The 25,697-nt window shown below is 32.9% G+C and overlaps 2 protein-coding genes and 1 long non-coding RNA gene across 8 annotated transcripts; 2 read left to right on the plus strand and 1 right to left on the minus strand.

Annotated features, from left to right (window-relative positions):
- The first annotated feature begins 6,394 nt into the window (after positions 1 to 6,394).
- On the plus strand, positions 6,395 to 13,784 carry LOC146942069 (phosphatidate phosphatase PAH2-like). 6 transcript variants are annotated; one of them, XM_085756031.1, is made up of 13 exons: positions 6,395 to 6,776; positions 6,887 to 7,410; positions 8,260 to 9,034; positions 9,640 to 9,947; positions 10,074 to 10,147; positions 10,810 to 10,894; positions 11,251 to 11,337; positions 11,446 to 11,518; positions 11,803 to 11,846; positions 12,517 to 12,645; positions 12,736 to 12,834; positions 13,094 to 13,233; positions 13,329 to 13,784. In XM_085756031.1, the coding sequence occupies exons 2-12, from the start codon at positions 7,063 to 7,065 to the stop codon at positions 13,148 to 13,150; spliced, it is 2,079 nt and encodes a 692-aa protein (XP_085612157.1). In that variant the 5' UTR covers positions 6,395 to 6,776; positions 6,887 to 7,062; the 3' UTR covers positions 13,151 to 13,233; positions 13,329 to 13,784. The 6 variants fall into 6 exon arrangements, with proteins under 6 accessions (XP_085612157.1, XP_085612158.1, XP_085612159.1 ...); XM_085756032.1 differs by having other exon boundaries at positions 13,344 to 13,784; XM_085756033.1 differs by having other exon boundaries at positions 13,443 to 13,784.
- Positions 13,785 to 15,434: 1,650 nt separating this feature from the next.
- Positions 15,435 to 15,815, minus strand: LOC146942070 (uncharacterized). Its single transcript, XM_085750006.1, has one exon. The coding sequence runs from the start codon at positions 15,813 to 15,815 to the stop codon at positions 15,435 to 15,437; it is 381 nt and encodes a 126-aa protein (XP_085606132.1).
- Positions 15,816 to 19,420: 3,605 nt separating this feature from the next.
- Positions 19,421 to 20,132, plus strand: LOC146942071 (uncharacterized). Its single transcript, XR_015033543.1, has 2 exons — positions 19,421 to 19,565; positions 19,797 to 20,132. It is a non-coding gene; the product is annotated as an uncharacterized LOC146942071 (long non-coding RNA).
- The last annotated feature ends 5,565 nt before the right edge of the window (positions 20,133 to 25,697 follow it).

Raw genomic sequence — 25,697 nt, forward strand, 5'->3', positions numbered from 1 at the left:
ATCTTGCTATATCATACATACATGTTGCATATCCAACTTTCAACTGCCGAATTCAATCAAAGTTTCAACTGTCAAACTCAATTCCAACTGTCAATTCCAATTTTAAATTCAACTGTCAAATCCAATTCAATTTCAATTGTCAAAATTCAAAGCAATCTCAACTTCAATAACAATTCCAGTGTTGACATCCAATGACAATGTCAATGTCAATCTTTCAATTCCAGTATTGACATCCAATGACAATGTCAATGTCGATCTTTCAATTCCAATGTTGACATCCAATGACAACGTCAATGTCAATTTTCAATCCAATTTCAATGTCAAATTCCAATTTCAATCCAATCTCAATGTCAATTGCAACTTTCCAATATCCAATGTCAAATTCAATTCCAATTTCCATGTCAATGTCAATTTCAATTCCAATTTCAATGTCTATGTCTATGTCTCTGCCAATGTCAATTTTCAATTCAAATCAATGTCAATTTACTCTTGGGCCAACAAAAATGGTCATGTCAACTTTTCAACTCAAATCAATGTCAATTTACTCTCAATTTACTCTTGGGCCAACAAAAATGGTCATGTCTATTTTTCAAATCAAGTCAATAACAATTTACCCTCAATTGGTATCTTGTTAAGCCAGACTTTCAATTGGTATCTCATTGCTGGTCAAGTGCCGGGTTCAATCCAAAAAAGAACCACTTGTACCTGCTTGTATGCCTGTGCTTCCGGACAAACGGCAAGTTCGATAGAACAGTTTGTACCCAGCTTATGCTTTGTTATTGGTCAAACGGCAAGTTCGATAGAACAGTTTGTATCCAGCTCATGCTCTATTATCAGTCAGACGGCAAGTTCAATCTGAAGAACAGTTTGTACCCAGCTTATGCTTTGTTATCGGTCAAACGACAAGTTCGTTCTAAGAGAACAATCTGTACTCTCCCACATGATGTGGTGATAACCCAACAAGCAAGTTCGATCCAAAGAAACAGCTTGTATCAACCCTTTTGTCTATGTCTCCAGCCAAACGGCCAGTTCAATCCAAAAGAACAGTTTGTGTCTGCCTATCTGTTTGTATCTTCAACCAAGTGTCAAGTTCGATCCAAAGAACAGCTCGTATCTGCCTATGTGTCTATGTTTCCGGTCAAGTGCCAAGTTCAATCCCAAGAACAGCTTGCACCTATCTCTTGTTTTGTATTCCTTGGTCAAGTGACTAGTTCGACCCAAAGAACAACTTGTACCCTATTTTCTACTCCCTGGTTTGTCTACCCTGTCAGTGTCTACCTGAATCCCCAGTGACATGACAGGTTCCATAGACTCCAGTCGTTCGTCTTGCATTCATAATCAAATATTGCATAGCATTCATAATTTTGAAAATCTGAAAGCGTATTTTTACGTCCAAAAACAGTGCAAATGTTAATATTTAAGTATCTTCGTCCCGTCAACTCTAAGACTTCGTCTCTTGACTCTCCGGACAAAGAAACTTAAATAGGGGCAGCTGTTATACCCTAATTTTGGACCTAAAAATACTAGTCAATTTCTCTTTTCTTGCATTCCAAGTCATTTGAACTATCTCTGATCAGTTGCATCTTTCTCTGCATTTTATTTCAATTTTATTTGCAAAATTCACATGCAGGGGCATTTTAGTCTTTTCAAGTGTCAAGTCACTGTTTAAATCTCAAAAAATTGTCTCTGTGTCTTTCGAATTGGTTTAAATAAATTTTTGTTTCATCTCCTTGTTAAAAATCCATTTTAATTTGCATCTGAGTCATTTTTAGTCGTTTTTAGCCCTAGGGGCACTTTGGTCATTTCACACGAAATTTTGGCAGAGAGAGGTTACTTTAAAGTACCTCATTTAGGCCATTGGTTCGTTTTAGTCCGTTTTGTCAATTTTATTCGTTCCACTTTACGTTGTTTTCCATTTTACCAGTTTTAATCCAATTTTATTTTAAAATTTTCTAAGTCCTAAAATTCTAAAATTGCATCTTAGTCCCTTGAGTCACTTTATTTTCTTTTTAAGTCCTTTTGATTCGAATTTTTCTTTTTTCTAGGTCAAACTTCTTAATTCTTTTTGGTCAAATTGCAGCTAAGTCCTTTTGTCCAGTTTATTGTTTTTTTATTATTTGCAGTCCAGTCTTTTTAAATTTACAGGAATGGTCCATGCATTTTCAATATTTGCAGAAAGGTCCTCAAAGCAAAAAACCCAGCAAGGCCGAGTTTCTCAAGTCCAAGTACAGGTGTCGTATATTCATTGGATCAGAAATCACAAGTTGACCTATAAATTCAAGCCAACTCATCACAAGTGTCAGAAGAAATCAATAATCAGATTACACATCATCAATCACGCAATCACATTTCTCTCTTTCTCTCTCCACCGTAACAGAATACCACCACCGTAACAGAATCCAAAAACCACCACAAGAGAATCATAAACCACCCTAACAAACTCAATCCTCCATCAGAATTCATCATCAAACACATAAAATCAAAAGAGATTTTCAGAAAATCTAAGATCATCGTTTCAATCAATAAAACTCTTATCAAATTCGGTTTAATTTGTGTTCGTTCTCAGAGATTCCTTGCGGAAATCATCATCATCGAATCATACACTTCAACTTCTTGCAATTCAAGCCGAAGCCGATCACAAGAAGCAAGTGTGAGAAGAGAAGAAGAGGGATCAAAGTCAGTTTCGAACCAGTGAAGAAGGAGAAGAGAGAACACCGATTTATTTTCGGTCCAAACTCACCAGAAGCTTGCAAGGACCTTGTTGTTCAAAATCTCAGATTAAAACCAGGTATTCATCAAAAAAACTCCCTCGTTTTTCATCGCAAAAGCTCAACGAAGGTCTGTTAACACAAATAAACGGTGAATCAGAATAGATCGGTGACATAGAAGCAGTTTCCTGCGAAAAAACTTTGAAAAGATCCAAAAAAAGTTTTAAACCGAACCCTAAAACGTAGATCTACGAAGATTCACCGTTTATTTTCAAGAATTGAGTTCATATTCGTAATCTGTGGGAAAAAACAAGTAGATTAGGGTTTAGATCCATACAAACCGTTTGGTTTGAGGCGTTGCCGGAATCTGGAATTCACGGCGGTGGTGATGAGGATTCCGACGAATCTTCATCTTCCTCAGCCGTTGTTTTCCAGAAAACGGCGAAGGGAAGAACGCCGGCGAAGGAGAGAAGTGAGAGCTTCTCTCACTAGAAAGAGGCAAGAGAGAGAAGTGAATGGGAGAAGTGAGGTGAACCGGCCTCCCTTTGCTTAAGTAGGGGAGTGAACCAGACCGGTTCAGTTGAGCCAGTCTGGTTCGCCCCTGAACCATAGGCCATCACCGTCTGATCTAGGGTTCAAGATCCTGGATCAATCCAACGTCCCTGACGTGTTGGATGATCCAGGATCCATATTAGGTTTGGGCTTGGGCCTCAGCTTGCAGTTTTTTCGTTTTGTTTCCTTTTTTTACTATTCTCACACCTTTAACTGTTAGTTACACCCCTGTAAGTTTCTTTTTGCCTTATAAAAAATCCTAAAATTTTTTCTATAATTCTTGATCTTTTTTCTTGCATTTCTGTGATAATGTTGTGTGATTAGATCTTGAAAAACATATATGTTTTTTTATTGCTTGTTATTTGTTTTTTTGGTAAAAAATTGTGAAGTTTCACATGCTTTTGAGTAGAAAATTCTAAAAAATTTTACATATGTGTTCTTGGTAATTTTGTGGTGTTTTGTGATGATTCTTGCATATTAAAATTGAAAGAGAGATAATGTGATATTTTTCTTGTTATTTTGTGATAGTTTGTATTAAATTTCTTGTGAAAATGTGCTTGATTCTAGTCCCAATCCCTTGATGAATATTGCTGACCTATACTACTTGGTTTCATAGAGTTTAACTACTGTTTGTGCTTAATTTTGTTGCATAATTGTGAATTTTGGTAGGTTACTTAGCTTACAAGTCATTAAGTAGTTAAATAATGTAAACATGCTTCAAACTTGTTTTAAAATGTCAAGTAAATCATGTAGCCTTAATTCCCATTCCAAAACTTGTTTCTAAACCTTTAAAATGTAATTGGAATGTGAGAATTATAGGTCACTTGGTTCTTGCATTTTATGAACAAATTTTAGCCATGTTTGCACTTATTTTCTATCTTTTATATTCTAGTATTTCTCTTACTTCACTTCTTTGATATTGCCTTATGCTACTAACCTTTTCATTTCATATTTCATATTCACCATAAGCATCATCATTTCATCCCATTTTCATCTCTATTCTTCTTGCAATATGATTTGTACCAAAGTTAGAATGTAAACATTTAGGAGCTTTTTGTAATATTTTACTTTCATGCTTTTAATTTCTTGGCAAAGAGGCCATAGAATGTATCTAGGGTATGATGTAAAGGACAATGGACTCTAAAAATGTACACCGACACAAGCACCGACACATGCACACACATCACTAAGTAGCTAGAATATGCATGTTTAGATGTATGTTTAGGATTGTATGTTTAGATGTATGCCTAGGACTTTAGACTTAGAAAAAAATCAATTTTCCAAACAAATGTGAACAACTTCACTCAAATCTTTTCCAAACAAACCTTGGGATCCAATATCCCATTGTATTTTCTTTTCCATTTTCTTAATCAAATTTCAATGAAAATAATCAAACTTTGACTTCTTTTGCAATTCACTAATTCAACCTCACTATTTTCCAAGCTCATGCCCTTGAGGCCTCCTTCTATTCTTCAAACTCCATTTTTCAAACTTAAAATCAACCAACAAAAACAAAAACCTTTTTGAAAGAGAACTACGGTGGATTTGATCCCTTAAACGGGTACGTAGGCAAGGAACAAAATTCCTTCAATTCAACTAAAATAAAAATCCAAAAACATTCTTCTCCCTCCAATTCTTCATTTAGCAAATTTTAGGTGTAAATAACACTTTCAAAATAGCATTTAAAAATAAAGCGCGCGCGTAGAAATTAAAGACGGTTCCTATAGGTTACTATAGTCGTTATGGGTGCCTAACACCTTCCCGTAGCGAAAACAACTCCCGGACCTCGATTCTCAAGGGTTTTGCTTACTTTTTCCCTTCCCAAGAAAAAATAAGATATCACCGGTTTAAAAGGTTCAAACGTAATCAATGTTTGACACCCGAAAACCAAGATAAAACAATGCTCTTCGTGTGAAGATGTGAGGCTTGTGTTTAGGGCTTGACATGACTTGAAAAGAAGGTGTATTTCATCTAATATAGAGAGTGACTCAAAGATTTTTGTCGGTATGGTCACTAAGAAGTGAAAAGTCAATAGGAACATTTCCCTCTCTAATTCACATATTAAAAAATTTCTTTAGAGGAATCGACACGGAGAAGTTATTCATACTTTGCGTTAAGACAACAAAAATGTTGACTTTAAGACAAACTTTAATCTTTCTATAGATTCTTAAAATCTTCTTCTTTTGTAGTCCCCTTTCACATACTCCCTCCGTCTCACAATAATTGTCTCTTTACCCATTTTTCTTTTTCTCAAAATAATTGTCACTTTAGAATACCAATGCAACATTTATTATTTTTTTCCATTATTATACCCTTATTTATTAAATTTCATCCAACTTAACTACTCCACTAACTACAATTAATAAGGGTGTTTTAGTAAATGACACTAATTTTACCATCAAAATCAACACAATTAATCATTTCCTTAATAATCGTGCATAAACCTTAAGCGACTATTATTTAGAGACGGATGGAGTACTCCTTTAGAGACTCATTTTTTTTATGATATTTGCCTGATTTATATGTCTAAGAATGCTCATTTAGCTTCTTAGGCTATGTTTGGTAAACCCAAAAAAAGAGCTTTTAGCTCTTAGCTTTTAGCTTATAAGCTCATTTGATAAAAAAAAGCTCTGTTTGGTAACACTTTAGCTCTGTTTGGTACAACGGGCTTATAGCTTATTTCAGGAGCTTATAAGCTATTTTTCAGAAGCTACTTCAAGTAGCTTTTGAGCTTATAGCTTTTAACTTCTCATTTTTTCTTCCATATTTACCCTTATTATTCAAAGCAAAAGCTATCAGTTAATTTTACCAAACACTTCAACTAACTTATCAGCTAAAAGCTATCAGCTAGCTTATCAGCTAAAAGCTATCAGCTAGCTTATCAGCTATCAACTAATTTTACCAAGCAGAGCCTTAGTTTTTCTTTTGTGCCACTTGTAAAAAAAAAAAGACTTTTGCTTTTGACAAAAATAAAAAATAAAATAGAATATTTTGGAGGAGAATGTCTTGTTGTTAGAAAAATGGAAGAAGGAAGAAGCGTGAAGCAAGGAGAAGGGAAGAAAGATTGATCAAACGGTGCAAAAAGAGACAAAATCCCACAGAAAAGAAAACCCACGTAACTCTTGTTCTTCTCCATCGTCCCAGAAAGAACAACACAACCTCAAAGAAAGAACTTCTCTCCCTGTCTCCCTCCCACCACCTCAATTAATTTCAAATTTTACAACAACGATCTAATCTAATTAATTTACTTTATAGCCTCAACATTATTGGAATATTCATCATTTCATGATCCAATCCAATTAAGACATATAGTTATATTATGAATTATGATTGATTTATTACCAAGAAAATAAATAAACAGAGTAATTAATTAGAGAGGATGCAAGCGGTGGGGAGATTAGGGAGCTACATTAGTCAAGGCGTATACACCGTTTCCGGTCCCTTTCATCCATTCGGTGGCGCCGTCGATATCGTCGTCGTTCAACAACAAGACGGTTCATTCAAATCATCACCATGGTACGTTCGGTTTGGTAAATTCCAAGGTGTTTTAAAATCCAAAGAAAAAATCGTTCAAATCAATGTTAATGATGTTGAAGCTGATTTTCAAATGTATCTTGATAACAAAGGAGAAGCATTTTTTCTTAGAGAAGTTGATGCTGATGAAGCAGTTTTGATTGGTCCGTTAGAATCTGTTGATGATATTGATCATCAATCTTTGAGGACTAAGAGTTGTAATTTTGATTCCGAGGATGGGAAGATTGTAGGGAGGACTAGTTCTAAGCGTTCGCGAATACTTGGTCTTATGTTTGGGAGAAGGTCTGTGAGTGGTGAATTTGAAGATGGTGTTGGGAATAAAGAACGTGCTGAGATTGCCGCGAATTTGTTGGATATTAAGTGGTCTACGAATCAAGATGGTGATCATGCTGTGGTAGTGGAGAATGAGGATGGTTCTATTGGTGTTGTAAAGGATCAAAAGCAGCAATTGAGTGTAGAAGAGGTTTCTGTGGTAGAGGGTGTTGAAGAGGGTTCTAAAGTGAAGAAGATAGTTTGTTGCTCAAGTGAGCAAACTCATGAGGTTATGTATCTTGCTCATGGGGAAACTGGTGAGGTTCATGTCCATGACCAAGTCTTGCATTCACTCGTATCTCAGGTAAATTCATAGTCTTAAGACCTGTTTGGATCAACTTATTTGAGATTATTTAATGGCATAAGCACTCGTAAGACTGTTTAGGAGAGCTTATCGAAGTAACTCCCTTTTCAGCTTATTTTCATAAGTTCTTTAGGATGCCTTATGAAAACAGCTTATAGCATGTATTAAAATGGATTGACTTTATTTTATCTATTGTTATTGAAATACCTTATACATAAGCACTTAAATGATAAGTGCTTGTGTTGTTGGCGCTTAATTAAGTTGTTTTGTCCAAACAAGGTCTTAAAGTTTTAAATCACCATCAAACAACTATCTTTGACATTGCGAAAAATGCCAGCCAAATGGGCTTGACGTGGGCCTAAATGCAGTCATAGACTATAGAGAGACGGGAGATTAGTCACTTTAGTCCCTGAATATGAAATGAGTCGTCACTTTAGTCCCTGAATGCAAATAAATTGCAAAATAGTCCCTGAATGTAGACTCTGTTAGTCAATTTAGTCCCTGAATGCAGACTCCGTTAGTCAATTTAGTCCCTGAATGTAGACTCTGTTAGTCACTTTAGTCCCTGAAATTGACCAACAAAGTCTACATTCAGGGACTGTTTTGCAATTTCTCTGCATTCAGGGACTAAAGTGACTACTCTTTTCCCACTCAGGGACTAAAGTGACTAATTCCCCATAGAGAGACATAGGAATCGTGTCACTAGTAGTTTTTTCAAAACCTTGGTCATGGAGTTTAATTGATGTTTTTGTTTTAGAAAAATTAAATGATACTGAATTCTTTTGATCCAGCAAAACTCTAATCTGTTTTGGTTGATACCAACACTCATATGTTGAAATTCTCCTTCAGGGTACGGAAACTAAGGGAATCACTAAGAATGCTGATGTAGTGGAGGTCTTTGAGTTTCATTCTCAGGTTCAGCAAATAGATTCTGAGCCTAGTATGTACAATGTGGAAGATGTTGAGGACCTAACAACATCTCCAAAATCTCAAACTAACAATTTGGATATAGGTCACTGTTCAAGTGACAAAGCTGAGTCCTATTGTGTTACCAATGCTTCCAGTTACAACTGCCAGGATGACCGAGAATTATGTGATAATAACACGAAGGATAAAGATGTCTCTAGCACATTATCAACTCCACCACACTCTCTTGGTGATTGTTTACCTAGTGAAACATCAAGGAGATCACCGTCCTCGAGTTCAGACGAAGAGAATTTCCTTTTTAGTGACCTTGACGAAAACAGAATGAATGATCGATACGAGGGATCATTAACCCCTGAATATATAGATAAAGAAGATAATATTTCTTATGAGAATGGCACTGAAAATTTAAGAGTGACATCGTGTCCCATAGTTATCCCTAGAAATGAGGATGCTGCGGGGGAAGTTGGGCAGCATACAGGATCCTTGCCAAATATTTCTTCTGGTAATAACAGTATGCGCCAACACGTTCGTTTTCCTTTAAGTCAATCACTGGACTCGGCATTTCCTGGCAAAGATGACCTGAAATGCTTAAACTTAGACGAGTACAAAGAAAAGCAGTTACTGCATGAGCAGGAAGGTGCCAAAGCTTATCAAGATTCTGAAGAATTCAAAGATACTACGCTGAATCTCCCCCCTGGTAAGAGAGCTGGTATAAATTACCATTGTAATGTCTCCTTTGTTTTCTGTCAACTGAATTAGTAACAATCTATGGAAAGATGTACACTGTATATACTGTATTCTATGGAAAGATGATTGTTATACATTGTATAGCAGAAGTTTGTAAGTTTCACTAAAGATTTGGATGCAACTTACATTCTACTACATGCTTTAGTTTGCGGAGACATGTGTCAAGTATTTTGGTAGAGCAAAATGGAAGGAATTTGTCATTTTTGTACCTTGAAATATGCTTCCTGGAAATACAGCCTTATGTAGTTGCTTTGTTGATTTATCATTTATGCAAACAATTTACATAACACTTGCTGTATGAAGGGATGCATGCTGACTCTACTTTAAGACATTCATTGCAGAAAATCTGGTTGATAACAAATTCATTTCTTTAGGCCTGGGGGTATAATGTACTTGTTATTGAAATTTTTCATGAGATTTAGGAACTAGGCATGGTGTTTTTTGGAATTCAACAAATATTAGATTAAGACATGGTGGTGTCTTTTGAAATTAAAAGAATGTTTAAACTGAACAGCGTCATAGCTGTTGACCAAGTTGGAAAACAAAATCATGCAGGTGGCACATCAACAAGCAACTCTTCATCTGGTGGAAACTGGAGAATTTGGCCTTTCTCCTTGAGCAGATCAGGATCTAGAGAATCTTCGCCACCTATTCCAAATGATGCCAAAAGTGATCTTTTTGGCAATTCTCCAGAGAATAAGATTTGCACAGATGTGAACAAAAATGATACTAAACCCAATTTAGTGAAAAAGAAGGTTAGGGAATTAACTCCAACTTCCGAACAGATAGCATCGTTGAATCTGAAGCAAGGGAGGAACATTGTAACCTTCACTTTTTCTACAGCTATGCTGGGGAAACAGCAGGTCAGTAATCATGAATTTCTACAATTTTAGAAATTGAAGTTTACTTTCCCTTTTATGTATGTTTCTATAATTTTATTCTCTCAACCAATATTATTTCTTATGTTTTACGTTTGATTTGATCAACAGGTTGATGCTCAAATATATCTGTGGAAATGGAATGATCGTATCGTGATCTCGGATGTGGATGGAACAATTACAAAGTGAGAATCTATCTTTCTGGAAAATTAAATAAGTTAGATAACTTGATCTGACAATATGCTGGTTAATATTCATTCTTTTATTATTTGTTTTCTTTCTCATTGTTAATTTGGTACCGACAATACCTGAAGATATTTGGTGTCTAACTAAAAATATTGTCCTCTGCAATTTCATTGCTGAATGGATTTTTTTCTTACAGTTCAAAATATGTCATTCTCATGCCTCTATGAAATAAAATATAGCTTCAATATACTCTTGTGCTATGTAACAGTAAACTTCTACATTATGATTTTCCTTTCTTTTCATTCACTTGCGTCAGGATTCAGATTATTTGTGTAATTAATAGTGCGTAACAGTTTAGGTTGGGCAAGTGCAGTTCAATGCCACCAATTGGATGTAAAATTTCAAGTAGACGAGGATCCTTGTTTAGTCTGTTATAATCATGATTATTGTGAAGTTGGCAGATATAATTAGTTTCGCCATAACCAATATACCTTTTAAGTCAAATTTGATCAAATATTATGGTGATAGTTTTATGAGAAAGATTATGAGCCGTAGTAGTATTTATGGTAATACCTTTGTCAATACATCTGTTGTTATTTTTAAAAAGTCTCTAACTCTGGTGTGGAATTGTAATTTATTTTTTTTGTTTCATGTCCTACAGGTCAGATGTTCTTGGCCAGTTCATGCCTTTGGTTGGTGTTGACTGGTCACAGACTGGTGTTGCCCATTTATTCTCCGCAGTCAAGGTTTGCTTATGTTGTCCATGTATTTACATGTTATGAGATTACTCCAATGTGATAATGTGGTTAATTCCTGAATGCACTGATCATACATTATTGCACTATTGATAGTTTTTGGGTAATGTGGTTAATCTGGTGTAGCCCATTATTGCACTATTGATGGTTTCCGTGTCTGTTAAAACCACAAATTTTTTACCTGGCTTTTAAATTCTTATCATTTTAATATGATTAATTTTATTTGATGTTTTAGCATGGAAACTGCACCTGTACTGTACCCCGTCTATAGTGATTGTTTTACGATTTTTTTTCACCTCAGTTGAAAATTTTTAATTGTCATTTCCTTGTCGATTTCTCATTTGCAGGAGAATGGTTACCAACTGCTTTTTCTCAGTGCTCGTTCAATTTCTCAAGCCTATATTACACGACAATTCCTACTGAATCTTAAACAGGTGATGCATAAAATGCGCATTCTGTTTTCAATATCAACAATGTGCTACAGAGCGAGAGAGTAAAAGCGTGAAAACAATTACAATTTAATATATCTTTTTACATTGCAGGATGGCAAAGTTTTACCAGAGGGTCCTGTTGTTATTTCCCCCGATGGACTTTTTCCCTCTCTATACCGTGAAGGCAATAAATCTTATTATCTTTGTTTTCTGCTTCTATTTACTGTTCTCTTTCTTCTATATTAGACACTACTATTTTGAGGTGTGATAAATATATGTAGAGCACTGGCATAGCATACTAACTATCTAATACTACATCTTGAACTTTTCTTACATGATTCATTGGCCATTTAATTGATGGATCAGTGAGATATGATATTCATCATGGCTGAGTATGTAATGCTATGATCTTAACTTTATAATATTAATCTTGGACTATGACACCTTTTTTCTTCTTCATATTTTCAGTCATTAGAAGGGTTCCTCATGAATTCAAAATTGCATGCTTAGAGGTCAGTTTCCAGCTTCCACTTGTTGATATATTGCCTTAATTACGGGTGTAAATGAGTTAGAGTAAAATTAAGCATCTGGGGTCGGATTCCAGGTGAATGCCTTTCTGTTTATGTGTGAGTGATGGTCACTTGGTTAATATTTAAAATAACTCTTCAAAATCGAACTTATGTAACTGGTAGATATATAATATAAGGATAAGTTATAATTCTCCAGATATATGTATACATAAAATTATACCTTTCCAAGTAATGCTACATACATGAGCCATTCACAAGTCAATCCCCTAAGTTAACTTCAATATTTGTTTAAGCTTCAAGGAAATGATTTTTTACTTTCTCTACCATCTAGTGCATGTGATTATTTTGAGAAACTACTCATAACAACTTCAATAGAAAGTTGAATAGAGATTTTTTTCAGTATATTCTGTTTTAAAATTTTGTCCAAACAAATTAAAAGTGAAACGTAAACCTACAGAGCCTACATAATTTTGGAAGTGGGACAACAGTTAAACACTTAAAACTTCAAAACGAGCTTGTTTAGCTAAACAAACAGCTTGATCTAACATTTGATAAGTTGAATTTGAATAATTCTACTCTTTTATACCAGAAGTTTGAACAATTTTCAGCATGATCATGGTATTAAATTTATCTTGAATTTTCTTGTGTCCAGAGTATCAAGTCTCTTTTTCCTTCCGATTGCAATCCGTTCTATGCTGGTTTTGGAAATAGGGATACTGATGAAATCAGTTACCTTAAGGTTGGAATCCCGTTGGGAAAAATCTTCATTATAAATCCCAGGGTAAATAAATCCTTTTTTTTTTTTTAAAAAAAAAGCTAGAATTTCCTTGAATATAAGTTTGTCAGGCCTTTCTTATGGTTAAGCTTGCAGGGAGAGATCGTTGTGAACCGAAGTCTTGACACAAAATCATATACTTCTATGCATGCACTCGTGAATGGAATGTTCCCCGCAACAAGCACTTCTGAGCAGGTTTAATTAACGAACTTTATTTTTTTCATTCATAACTGGGATCCTTCCATTATTTAATATTCAAAATAAATAGCATGCTGGTCGTGGGAGAGTACCGGGGTAGATTTTTTTTTTTTTTTTTTTATATCTGTCTCCTGTGTGATATAAACTCTGAATTTCTAGTTACATTATCATGCTTTGAGTGCAAGTTTGATACAATGAGGATATGTTTCTAATCCAACACATTGTTGTCCTTAATCTTGCTGAACAATGATTGCAGGAGGATTTTAATTCATGGAATTTCTGGAAGCTACCCCCTTCTGCATTTGATATTTGAAAGAGCCTGATGACTTTTGGCCTGAATAACCTTGGTCCTGGATATGGATAGGTGCAGGCTGTGCAGCTCTTAAAAGAATATAGGTAAATTCATTATAAGCTCTATACACATAGTCATATTCATATATTTTTAGTTCTTAGACACTTGATATATTTTAATCTATTTTTAACAAGTGTAGTTCCTTTGATTAAAGAGTAACCGTGTGATCGTGTCATGGTGGTGCATATTTTGGCACTGTTCTGTATTACAAGTGTGCATGGAACTTCACAATGATGATATTTTGCTAATTCAGGGAACAACCTTTTCTGTTGTGGAATGATTTATCGAAAATCATATCATAATTTGGTGGATGGGAATTCTTTTATGAAAAATCATGCTTGAACTTCTCCTGTTTGATGCTAAGAGATGAGCAGGTCCATTTTTGTTAGTTTAATATGAGCCCATGACCACCAAAGCCATATGGAATCCCAAGAAGTTTACATGTCTTCTTGATTATTGTAGATTAGTCCATAGTTAAGTCCCACTCCTTTCCATTCGAATGTATAATTGTATATGTATATTTGTGTACTTGAATGAGTCCGCTTGATTCCATTTTTCCAGCATAAAGAAATATTACGCACATTAGCATTTCTCATTTTTTTCTTTAGTATTGATATCAAATTGAGGAATGCTTCTTATTGCGAAAACATTTCACGCGAAGTTATCTTGAGCAGTTGTACTAGTTACCGTAGAACCTCCCTTTTCAATCCCACCATCCTTTTTTTTTTTCCGTCAAATGATAATCTAACGTGGGAAATAGTTCGTGATAACTTCGCTTATGTTATAAATCGCGACATATAGCACAGTTGTTTCAAATTATAAAGTTATATTTCATTTTTTTTTTATATTTCATTCAATGTAATACGATTTTTACATGTCTTAAACAAAATTATATAAAATATAAATAATTAACAAATTCAATATAAGAGTAAATTACAAAACTGTATTATATTAGTTTAGGTCAACCCAATCATTTTATGGATAATTATTTTATATAATATTAGTTTTTTTTTTTGAAGGAGTATATTAGTTGTCATCAATATTTCTGTTTGATGTTAGCTAATTATTTTAACATTGAATTTAAAATAGTTCTGTTTGGTTAGTTTAGATCATCAATATATTCAGTTCTGTTTGTCAAAACCAATCATTTTATGGATGATTAACAAATACAATTATTAGAGTAATATTAGTTGACCAGATAATTGGGAAAATATTCTAAATTCAGTTAATCAAACTAATTGCATTCAAATAAGCATATTATATAAATTATTTTGGTTAGTGTATTATTTTAATATTGATCATACATAATGTAAAGTTAAACAAAATAATTTTAAAATGGACATATTTTCAGAACAAAAAAAATAGATATGAAAATATTATGGCATAAATAATAAATAGTTTTTTGTAATGCAATTTTTTATTTTGGTACAGGGTATATGTTTTTTTAGGGATGGTACAAAGTAAATGTTATTAATGATTTATTGAATAATGTGATCGAATGCTAGCAACACTTTCTTTTCAACCTTTCTTACAACATTAACTCATTTATTGGATGAAATTCATATCCTCCCCCTTTATCTGAGACTTATTTCTAAATTGTGAGATTTATATTAATTTCACCCAATAAATAAATTGGTGATAGTATATATCAAATTCATAATTGAATTAAAATGATTAACGAATATCAGTTGAACTCAAATTGATTGAAAACATGTTTTGACCCCTTACTTAAAATAATCATTGATAACATTTTATTTAACTGAACTTAAATCATTATGGTTAATTCATGTTCCCCTTGGTATAACCTAGCGGTTTTGCATTGAGGATCTTCTATGTAGAATATCAGGTTCTCGAATCCGGATCATCATTTTTTTTCCTCCCTATGTATATATTTATTTGAGTATGTGTTGGTCACTATGAATGTGTTTATTTGAGTATGTCTTGAGCACCATGGTGTGTTAATAGAAAAAAAAATAGTTACGCTAATTTCTGCTAAAAATTTGATGGTTAATACAAAACAAAATTACACAAACAAAAATTATTCCACATGCGAAAAAACTACACATAACACATATTTTTCTTAATTTATTTTTTCACACATCCGTTGCATACTTGCATGTTGCATGAGATATATTTTGAGTTAAACTTGCATGAGATCTTTATTACTAGTTATTAGTGATCCAAAACAAGTAAAACTTTAAAATACTAAGTCCAACAAGAGTACGTACGTACGAGGAAACGAAACCTAGGATTGTTTGATTTTGACATTGAAATGCTTGTCTGCAAAGTGAACAAGGTTTTTGAATTCATTGTCATCAATGAAACCGTTATGATTGGTGTCTGCAGCGTAAAAGTCAGGACATATACCCCAAGAGGCAAAGAGTCCTCTTGTATGGCGCACAGCATGTCGCAGTTCCTCTTTGCTGATTTTGCCATCATTGCTTGTGTCAAATTCTTTCTTCAACCATAGTTTGAATTGCTCCACCGTCATCACGTGCTTCCCATGACGATCATTCAACTGAGAAACGTGTGATGATGGTGATGGAGTCGGTATTTTGTGCTCCACAGTTGTCACATGTTTCCCATGATGATGATCACTGAACCCTTTGTGCTCCATGAACGGCATACCTGAATTTTGAGAAATTTGAAATTTCCTCTCAGTCAGTCAGTCACTAACTATAGTTTATGTTATGTTTTGTTCATGATTAGTTTTAATGATTGGATGTTCTATTTATATTGCCACATTTGCTTAATTTCTTGTTTTGTTTAAGCATCAGTGCTAGTGCAGTTCATTTTATTACAACCACATTCTTTTTACTTCGTAAAAATAATACATAGAATATATTCGATAGATATTAATTTCCATCCTTTGTGGAAAACTCAGAAAGGTGTTGACTAAGGACTGTACACATCTCATAAAATTATGAAAAATGATACTCCCTCCGTCCCGGTTTAATTGACCTACTTTGGTTTTTCACACAGATTAAGAAAAGTGTATAAATAAAGGGGAAAGTGGAATATATTGTATTGGGAATGATAAAAGTAGTATTATTTAATGTTATATTGTATTGGGAATAATGAAAATTGTATTGAAAATTGAAATGAGTCAGTTATTTTGGGACACTTTTTTTTAGAAAATAGGTCAGTTATTCCGGGACGGAGGGAGTATGATATGTTGTTAATATGATAGGAAGAGATATATATTGTATATTGATAAACATCTAAATCCCATCTATACTTGAGAGAGATATAGATAGGATGGTGTGAAAGATGTGATATATTTTTAGTGTGATAGGAAGATCGAGATATAAAAAGAGAATAAAGTGTTAAATAAGTGTATGGAATTTTTCTTAAAAAAAAAAGTGTATGAAATTTAAGGGTGTTTAAATATAAAAGTTGTAAAATTACCTCCCCTTTTGTGGGAATAGCCCGTGTTTACTACCACGTGTGGGTCACGATTTCACTCACCCAACCAAATTATGTCCGTTCGATTAAGACCCGCGATCTAAATTTCAATCTAGATTTTAATTTCTTTTTAAATTTGAAATACGACTTGAAATTTGGGTCGTGTTCGGTCTTGATTGAACAAATATAGCTTATCAAGTGCGGCAATTGAACCCAAATAAAAAAATTTACACCCTCAAATACTTTATCCCCCTTATTTTTAACATTAATTAAACTATTTATTACCCTTTTTTCTATACCTACAATTGAACTTTTTTTTCCTAGACGGGTAACACCACAAAAGATGACAAAGTTCTCCCTAAAAAGATTTAACATTGTTGTGTGTTTAGGTTGGATTCAAACTCCAAACCTCTTATTTAACCGAAGGAAATGTATTATCATCTCATCCAAGTATTATGGGTTTACTACCAACGAGATCCCTTATTAAAGGTTACGATATTACTAGTGGAAGTCCTTAAAAAAATATTACTAGTGGAAGAATTTTTTTTTTCTTAAAAAACAAATTAATAAATAGATTAAACCACATGTGCGCTGTTGTGCATTGAGTCTTACCTTTAGTTCAATCTTGTTGTGCGTTGAGTATTTTTAGTTTTTTTTATATGGGTATTGTTAACGAGTGCCCCCGGTGCACTCTTTAAGAATTCCAAAATAAGCAATTATTCTTTAAAAATGTCAAATATTTCGATTTCCAAGACAATGATTACATGCATTTTTAAAAATACTTACTACTTATAGGTCTTAAAGAGTGTCCCAGGGGCACTCGTTAACATTTACCTTTTTATATTAGTATGTTGTTTAAGTATAAACAATGCTGTCTTTATTTATTCTCTTTGCCAGTTGGGGCACTCGTTAACATTTACCTTTTTATATTAGTATGTTGTTTAAGTATAAACAATGCTGTCTTTATTTATTCTCTTTGCCAGTTGGTCTGCATAACACCTATAGCAACTAATTATAAAAAAATAAAATCCGTGCTTATCCTTCATCTACTTTAGGATCAAGAATTAATCTGAAATCATTCAACAACAATAATCAAGAATCTAGACTATAAGCAGTATGATCTATCTCCAATAGGCATGTGTTGGAAAAAGATGAGGAGTGTTGTTCAATTTTAAGGCGTCTTGTTAAATTACTTAATAAGTATGACTATAATATATAAAAGCATGACCAAGTACAACTAAATCATTCTATTAGTAATAAGCGATTTAATTTAATATAAGAATGAACATTCCTATTGAATCTCAAACAGGTGATCTATAAAATTAGTAATCAGTTTTCATATTTATTTTTTATTTTTGATATATACTGCAGCAGGACTTAAAAAGACTAAGAAAAGAGACTCACGTTACGTATAACCAATTTGGTTTTATGCCCGGGAGGTCGACTATGGAAGCGATCTACTTACTTCGACGCGTGATGGAGCGATATAGGACGGATAAAAAAGACTTACACTTAGTTTTCATTGATTTGGTGAAGGAATTAAACACAATTTTTTTTATGATTTCATTCATGTGATTTTGTTGTCATAAATGAAGAAATATGAGAGATGAATAATATCTGCAAATAATATCTGCAATCGGTAGTTAATGGACCTAAAATGATAATTCAATAAAAAAAATGCAACAACAAAAAACGTTACAAATGATAGAATGATTATATTTGTAATTATTAGTAATTAATTATAATATTTAAGATATTTTTTTGTTGTTCACAAATTATAATATTTCAGATATTATTCATCTCTCTTTCAAATAATTATATTTGTAATTATTCTATCAATAATACTTTTTTTTGTACAAATAAAACCACTTTTCTATTCTTAAAAAAAAAAACATTTTTTTAATTAATAAACGTGATTGAATATGTAGTAATTCTAGGATCTCATATTTTTTTATGGGTCATGTTAACTTGTGCCCTAAGGGCACATGTTAAGCAACCTAAAAAGGGCAACTTTGCATTGGAAAACATAATATATCAAGTTTTAAGAAGTTGAATGCACGACTTTTTATGCGTATATTTCTTTAATAAGTTCCTTAACATGTGCCCTTGAGGGCACAAGTTAACATTTGCCTTTTTGGCAACAAAATCATATGAATGAAATCAACAAAATCATATGAATGAAATCAACAACTTTATAAAAAGAATCGTGTATTTAATGGCAACAAAATCCATATTTCTTCATTTATGGCAACAAAATCACATGAATGAAATCATGAAAAGAATTATGTTTAATTCCTTAAAAGGATTAAAGAATTAAATTTAATTAAGGAAAATTTAGGTTTAAAGAATAAAAAGAATTAATGGCTTTTGTAAAAAATAAAAAATAAAAAGGGGGTTTGAGGATTCCTCGGCAGTTAACTGCCGGAGTTTTCAATTTTCCTCGGTAGTTAACTGCCGAAGTTTTCCTCGGTAGTTAACTGCAGCCGGTTTCATAATTCGGCAGTTAACTGCCGAGCGTATTTTACATGTGTGACACAGCCTTATGCAGTGTGTCAATAGCAATTTTCTTTTCTTATAATGTTCTGGTCTCCCTTTATAATATTTTCGACACTTTTTTCCTCTCCATTTTCAGTTATTCCGAGGGTTTCTCACGAACTCAAAATTGCATGCTTAGAGGTTAGTTTCCTCTTTCCTGCTTCTACATATTGATATTTGCATGACTTTAATTATCATGCTTTGAATGCAGGTTTGATACTCTAAGGATTTGTTTCTAATGTAAGTATGTAACACATTAATTTTTGCCCTTAATATTGCTGAACAATGATTGCAGGAGGATTTTAATTCTTGGAATTTCTGGAAGTCATACCCCCTTCTGCATTTGATACTTGAAAGAGCTATGGCTTTTGAGCTCAATCACCTTGGTATTGGATATGGGATTGGTGTAGGCTGTGAAGCTCTTAAAAGAATATAGGTAAGTTCATTATAGGCTCTATACATAATCATAATTTTAGTACTTGTACTTGATTTAGAGTAATTCCTTTGATTCAATCGTTATTTTCTTACGGAAATGTCTTTGTAATTTTTTTCTTTTACCAAATAAAGCATATATATAATTGCGTGCTCATTTGTTGCATACTAATGCCCGGTTCTTTATGTGCAATTGGGCATGCAACTTCATAATGATGATATTTTTCTAATACAGGTAACGGCCTTTTTTGTTGTTAGATTGATTTATTGAAAATCATAATTTTGGTGGATGGAATTCTTATGAAAAATCAGCTGGAACTTCTTTCCCAGGCCTATGCGATGACCAGGTCCATTTTTGTTAGTTCATTGTGAACCCATGAGCACTAAACTAAAGCCATGGAATCCCAAGTTTCCATGATTTCTAGTTTATTATAGTAGTGCCTGTGTCAATTTAGATTTATATACCATTCAATGTAAATTTTACATGGTCAAACTCAAACCAAATAATGTAAAATACATATAATTACCAAATATTCAATAAAAGAATAAATTTTAAAACTATATTGTAGAACTGGTTTGCCCTAAACTAATACAATATTATATGACAAAATGATTGGTTAAACTTTCTAAATTTAGTTAATTAAATTTATGAATTCAAATAAACATATAATGCATACTTTATTTTATTTATAGTTTTCTTTTAAAGTAATATCATTATATTGATTATACATAAGTAGGTACATGTTCATTTGATTTCTTGATAGTAATATTAATTATAAAATAATTATTATCATTTAATTTTTTGAGCATCTAAATTAAGATTAATGAAAAATAAATCACAATAATTTTGAAAGACATGTTTTCGGATAAAAAAAATAGATATGAAAATATTGTGTCGTATGGAAAATATAAAGCATTTCTTTTCACAATTTAAAGCGAAAATTATTAAATGCTTATAATGATTTACCAAAAAAAGCTACCAAAATACACACTACAAAAATAAATAATTGAACTTAAATGGTTAATAAATAATTTCAATTTAACTCAATAGAGAATTATATGGTCATTAGTCAAATTGTATTTATCTTTGAATCAAAACTCTAAATTATTACGGTCATGTATCCTAACAATTGGATGGTTGGTTAAAACGAAACAAAAATGCACATTTGCGACAAAACTACACATATACCAACACACGTTGGCTCAGTTGGTAAGGAACGGGCCACTTCCTTGTAGAAGGTTGTGTGCTCGATTCCCTCTGCCGATGTGAGGGCAGTGTTGGTGGGTGATCTGTAAGTACCTCTATAAGTGTCCTTTGGGCCCGGAGGCGTGTCCTGACCCTGGTGGTGACCGGAGCCGAACCCACCTAAACTTTTTGTAACAAAAAAAAAAAAAACTACACATATGTTTTGTTAATTTTTCATTTCCCGTATATATATACGTTACATATATGCATGAGATCTTTTTTCTTTCTTGCTTTCTTCATATAATTCAAACAACTTGCATGAGATCTTTATTACTAGGGGTAGAGATCTAAAACAAGTACAAACTTTAAAATTTATTCGGTTAATGATATCTACTAAATGATGAATAGTTCAGATAATCCAAATTCAATTAACAATTATTTGTCAACTTTACTTAGATTCGGACCGAACTTTTGAATTACAAGAACCCTTGGCATGTGATTGGGAGGGTTAACATACACATAGAATCACAATTATTATCAGTCCAACAAGACGTAGGAGGAAACAAAACCTAGTGTGTGATTTTGACATTGAAATGCTTGTCTGCAAAGTGAGCAAGGTTTCTGACTTCATTTTCATCAATGAAACCGTTGTGGTTGGCGTCTGCAAAGTTGAAGTCTGTACCACAACTCCAAGATGCAAAGAATCCTCTAGCAAGGCGCACAGCATGTCGCAATTCTTCTTTGCTCATTCTTCCATCACCGTTTGTGTCAAACGCTGTCTTCAACCATAATTTAAATTGCTCCACCGTCATCGCACGCTTGCCATGATGACCGTTGAACCCTTTGTGCTCCATGAACGCCATACCTGAAATTTGAGAAATTTGAAATATTCCCTTTCAGTCACTAACTAGTGTTATATGTTTTGTTCGTGATTAGTTTTCAAGCTTGGATGTTGTATTTATATTGCCACATTTGCTTAATTGCTTGCTTTGTTTAAGCACTAGTGCTGTTCATTAGGTTACAAACACATTCTTTTTACTTCGTTAGAAAAACACGTTAGAATATATTCGATATATATAAATTTACATCCTTTGTGGAAAAATTAGAAAGGCATATTGTTGACTAAAATGGACTATACACAAACTTATAAAATTATCTCTTTTTGTGGTAATTTTTTTTATGGAATCTCCTTTTGTGGTAATAGTGATGTTATTTTAACACAATTTTGACATGAACAATATATAAAGTATACTTTGAGCTAAATGGACATAAATGTAGCTGAAAATAAGGCTACACTACTAACGCGTGAGCGACCACATTTGTTTGCTCCGAATAAATTCAACATGAGAGTTTTCAAAATATAAATTACATGTTTCCATAATAGCTCTGCATGCCATAATATTTCCCCTACTTTTACTAAAATAGTCGGCCACTCTTTTCGAATCAAGCTCGAAATCGATATTTACTGACTCCATCTTTGTTTCTCACTTTTTATTTTATTTAATATGCGGTTTACATGAATTACCAAAATACACAAAAACACATAAAGACACCGTATTTTTATCAATTTTCTATGTCCATTAACATATCTGATTAAAAAATAGGGAAGTGTAAATTTTACTAAATGTTACACTGTTACTGGTGGAAGATTTTTCTTCTTATAAAAATAGAGATTAAACTGCATGCACGATGTTGTGCGGTGAGCCTTTTTCTTTTTGTATTAGTCTGATATTTAAACATAAAAAACACTGTCTTTATTTATTCTCCTTGCAAGTTGGTCTGCATACACCAATAGCAACTAATAATAAAAATATCCGCGCTTATCCTTCATCTAGTATAGATCAAGAATCTGGAATTTATCAACAGCAAAAAATAGTATGATCTATCTCCAATAGGCATGTGTTGGAAAAAGATGAGAAGTGTTATTAAATTTAAAGGTGGGTTGTTACATTTTTTTTGGGTACATGGTTGTTAGATTATTTAATAAGTATGAGAAAGTACAACTAAATCATTTCATTGTAATAAACGATTTAATATAAATTATAATGAAAATTAATAAAGAGATACAAACTATTAGTTATAAATATAGCCATTAAGCTAAGGCATAAACAACTTTATTGATTTACCTTAAAATAAACATCAATTTTAAGAGTTTTCCAACAAAGAAGAAAAAAACAAGCCTGCAAGTTGAACCAAAATATGAGATGTCATTTTGATCGAATGTGAAAAACATCCGCAACTCTTTTACATCAATATTTTGATGTCCGGAACAAAATTAGCAACAATCAGTTATTAAAGTAACCAAACAACAATATACGATAAAATAAGACAAAAGCAAGAGGAAGAAGAGGAAAACAAGACAACAATATTGTTTATCCAATTCGGTCCAAATCGATACATGTTTGAAGGAGATGATTGTTCTTCAAATCACTATAAAAGAGTTTCTTACAAAGAGATACAAGGACTCCCCGATTTTAGAATTTCTCCCCATTAGACACAAATGTTAAGTCAATTGATTCCCTAAAGGTTCCCTCTTTTGTACTCTCTAACTTTGTCTTTTTTCACACTCTTAAACCCTAAACAAGAGATCCTATTTATAAGATATGTTTAATCCTTAAAACTTGACAAATAGGAAAAAAGAGGGAAAAAAAACGTGTACATGTGCTCCACACATGGAGCATTATGCCCCGAGCAGTAGCGAGAAGACTATTGCAAAACACATCCATGTGCCCCATGCATGAGGTAGTAGCACAAAATTTTCGTGAAACACAATTTCAAGGGAACAATTATCCACATTTCTCTTATATTGATGGTGATGCCACTTTAACCATCAACCACCTTATTGCTTGCTCTTGCCTCCAACTACACATGTATTATCATAAGATTTCATATTTACCTCTTGAACCCTCAAAATTCCTTCTAGTCTCTTTAAGGCCCTTAGATCCAACTACACTGGGCTTTTTAGGTAGTTCCACAAGTTTTATCATAGCCCTTTCAACCTTTGGAGTGATTATTTATGTCTTCTTGAAGATTTCCTTGCTTTTAATTGCTTCTCGAGCCTTGCATCTCCTCAGCCACAATTAGAACATAACACACAAGGATTCCACAGTTGTAGTGCTTTGGTACAACAATATCCCTCATCTTCGCTGTCTTCAAGACACAAGACATTCATACTCTTTACGTTTGTCCCAATCTCGGTTTGGTATGCTTGTGATATGGTGGTCAACAAATGCACCATCACCCTTTAATGCTTTTTGTTGAGTCAAGACTACTTGTACTCTCACCTTCCACAATTTGAAATCGTTGTCTTCAGCAAATTTCTCAATATCCCACTTGATACTCATGGTACTCGAGTAACGATTTGTAAAATTAAAAGGATTAATTTACAAATTTTGAAAAATTATAGAGATGAATTTCAAGGACTAATTTAATCTTTTTTAAAATTTATAGTGACCAAATTGAAATTTATAAAAATTAATTAGGGAACAATTTTCAAATATTAATTAAAAATTCAAATGTTTAAATCAAATTCATTTCGTTTATATTATTTATCAGGTTCATGCACTGGCGAAAAATGAACTACTATAAAATAACCAATGAACTAGTCTAAATACTAAGGGATTTGAGTCTTTTACGCACATGATTAAAAGTTCAATGTGTAAATAGTCGATTACTACCGGCTCAAAATTGCAACTTTCAATCAAAATACTCCCTCAATTTTGCGAAACTTCAAAACCTCCATGATTTTTCAAATGTCTATCAATTTTGCATGTCATAGAGAGTAATGGCAAAATCAGAGGAGGAGAGTGTAACATATGTTTGACAAAATTAAGGAGGTTTTTGAAGTTTTGCAAAATCGAGAGAGATTTTCGACGAAAGTTACAAGGATGTATTGGATTAGGATTCTAAGGGATTTTAAAAGACTTTTTAATTATGAAAAAGTCTTGTGGTATTCAATCAAGACTCTTTGCAATTTAAAAAAAGTCTTGTGGTATTCAATCAAGATTTTTTGTTATTTTAAAAAAGTCTTGAGGTATTCAATCAAGACTTTTCATCACTTAAAAAAAGTCTCATGGTATTCAAAATCATTCAAATTTCAAAAGATTGTTTAATAAATTAGATTTTGATGGATTTTGTGAGATTGTCTAGTGAAATTTTAACAAAAAAAAGTCTTTCATGAAGACATAAGATTTCATGGGATTGTTTTTCTTTAAAAGTTTTTACTATCTCTTTCTTATCCCTTCTTTCTTCTCTCTTCTCCCTTCCCTCTCTCCTCTCTTTTCCCCCTCCTCTCTCTCCCTTCTCTCTCTCCCTTCTCTCTCTCTCTCTCTCTCTCCTCTCTTTTCTCCTCTCTCTCTCTCCCTCTCCTCCCCCTCTATATATATATATATATATATATATCTCCCTCTATCTCCTCTCTTTTCTCCCTTCTCTCCCTCCTCTCTTCCCCCTCTTTCTATCTCTCATAAAAATAAAATAAAAAATAAGAGTATATATTCAAAGTATTATGATAGAGAGTGTGTTGTAATCATTTCTTTTCAATGAGTCCTTAAAATTTATAAAATCTTTTGAAATCTTATAAATCCATAAAATCCTTTAAAATCCTTTAAAATCTTATGATGTAAATCCATTGAAATCCAAATTGAAAATCCTGATTGTCTTTTAAAATCATGAAAGTCATTAAAATCCTACAAAATCTTTTAAAATCTTTGAGACTTTTTTAAGCAAAAATTGTCCTTCAAAATCCTAATCGAATACACCCCCCCTTAGAAGAGATAATTGACAATTCACTCAAAGTTCAATTTCGAAAAAGATAATTGACAATTCCGACAAGAAATTTAACTAATGTTAAATCAAACCTAAGAACTCGTCTTATGTATCAATTGTTTCTCAATGGAGATTAACCACTCGACTCGAATTAACTATTGGGCTGAAACAAACTCGACGCTT

Source organism: Medicago sativa, chromosome 3, assembly GCF_051527215.1.
Source record: "Medicago sativa cultivar Bolivia chromosome 3, Bolivia_mono, whole genome shotgun sequence".
Classification (NCBI taxonomy): domain Eukaryota; kingdom Viridiplantae; phylum Streptophyta; class Magnoliopsida; order Fabales; family Fabaceae; genus Medicago; species Medicago sativa.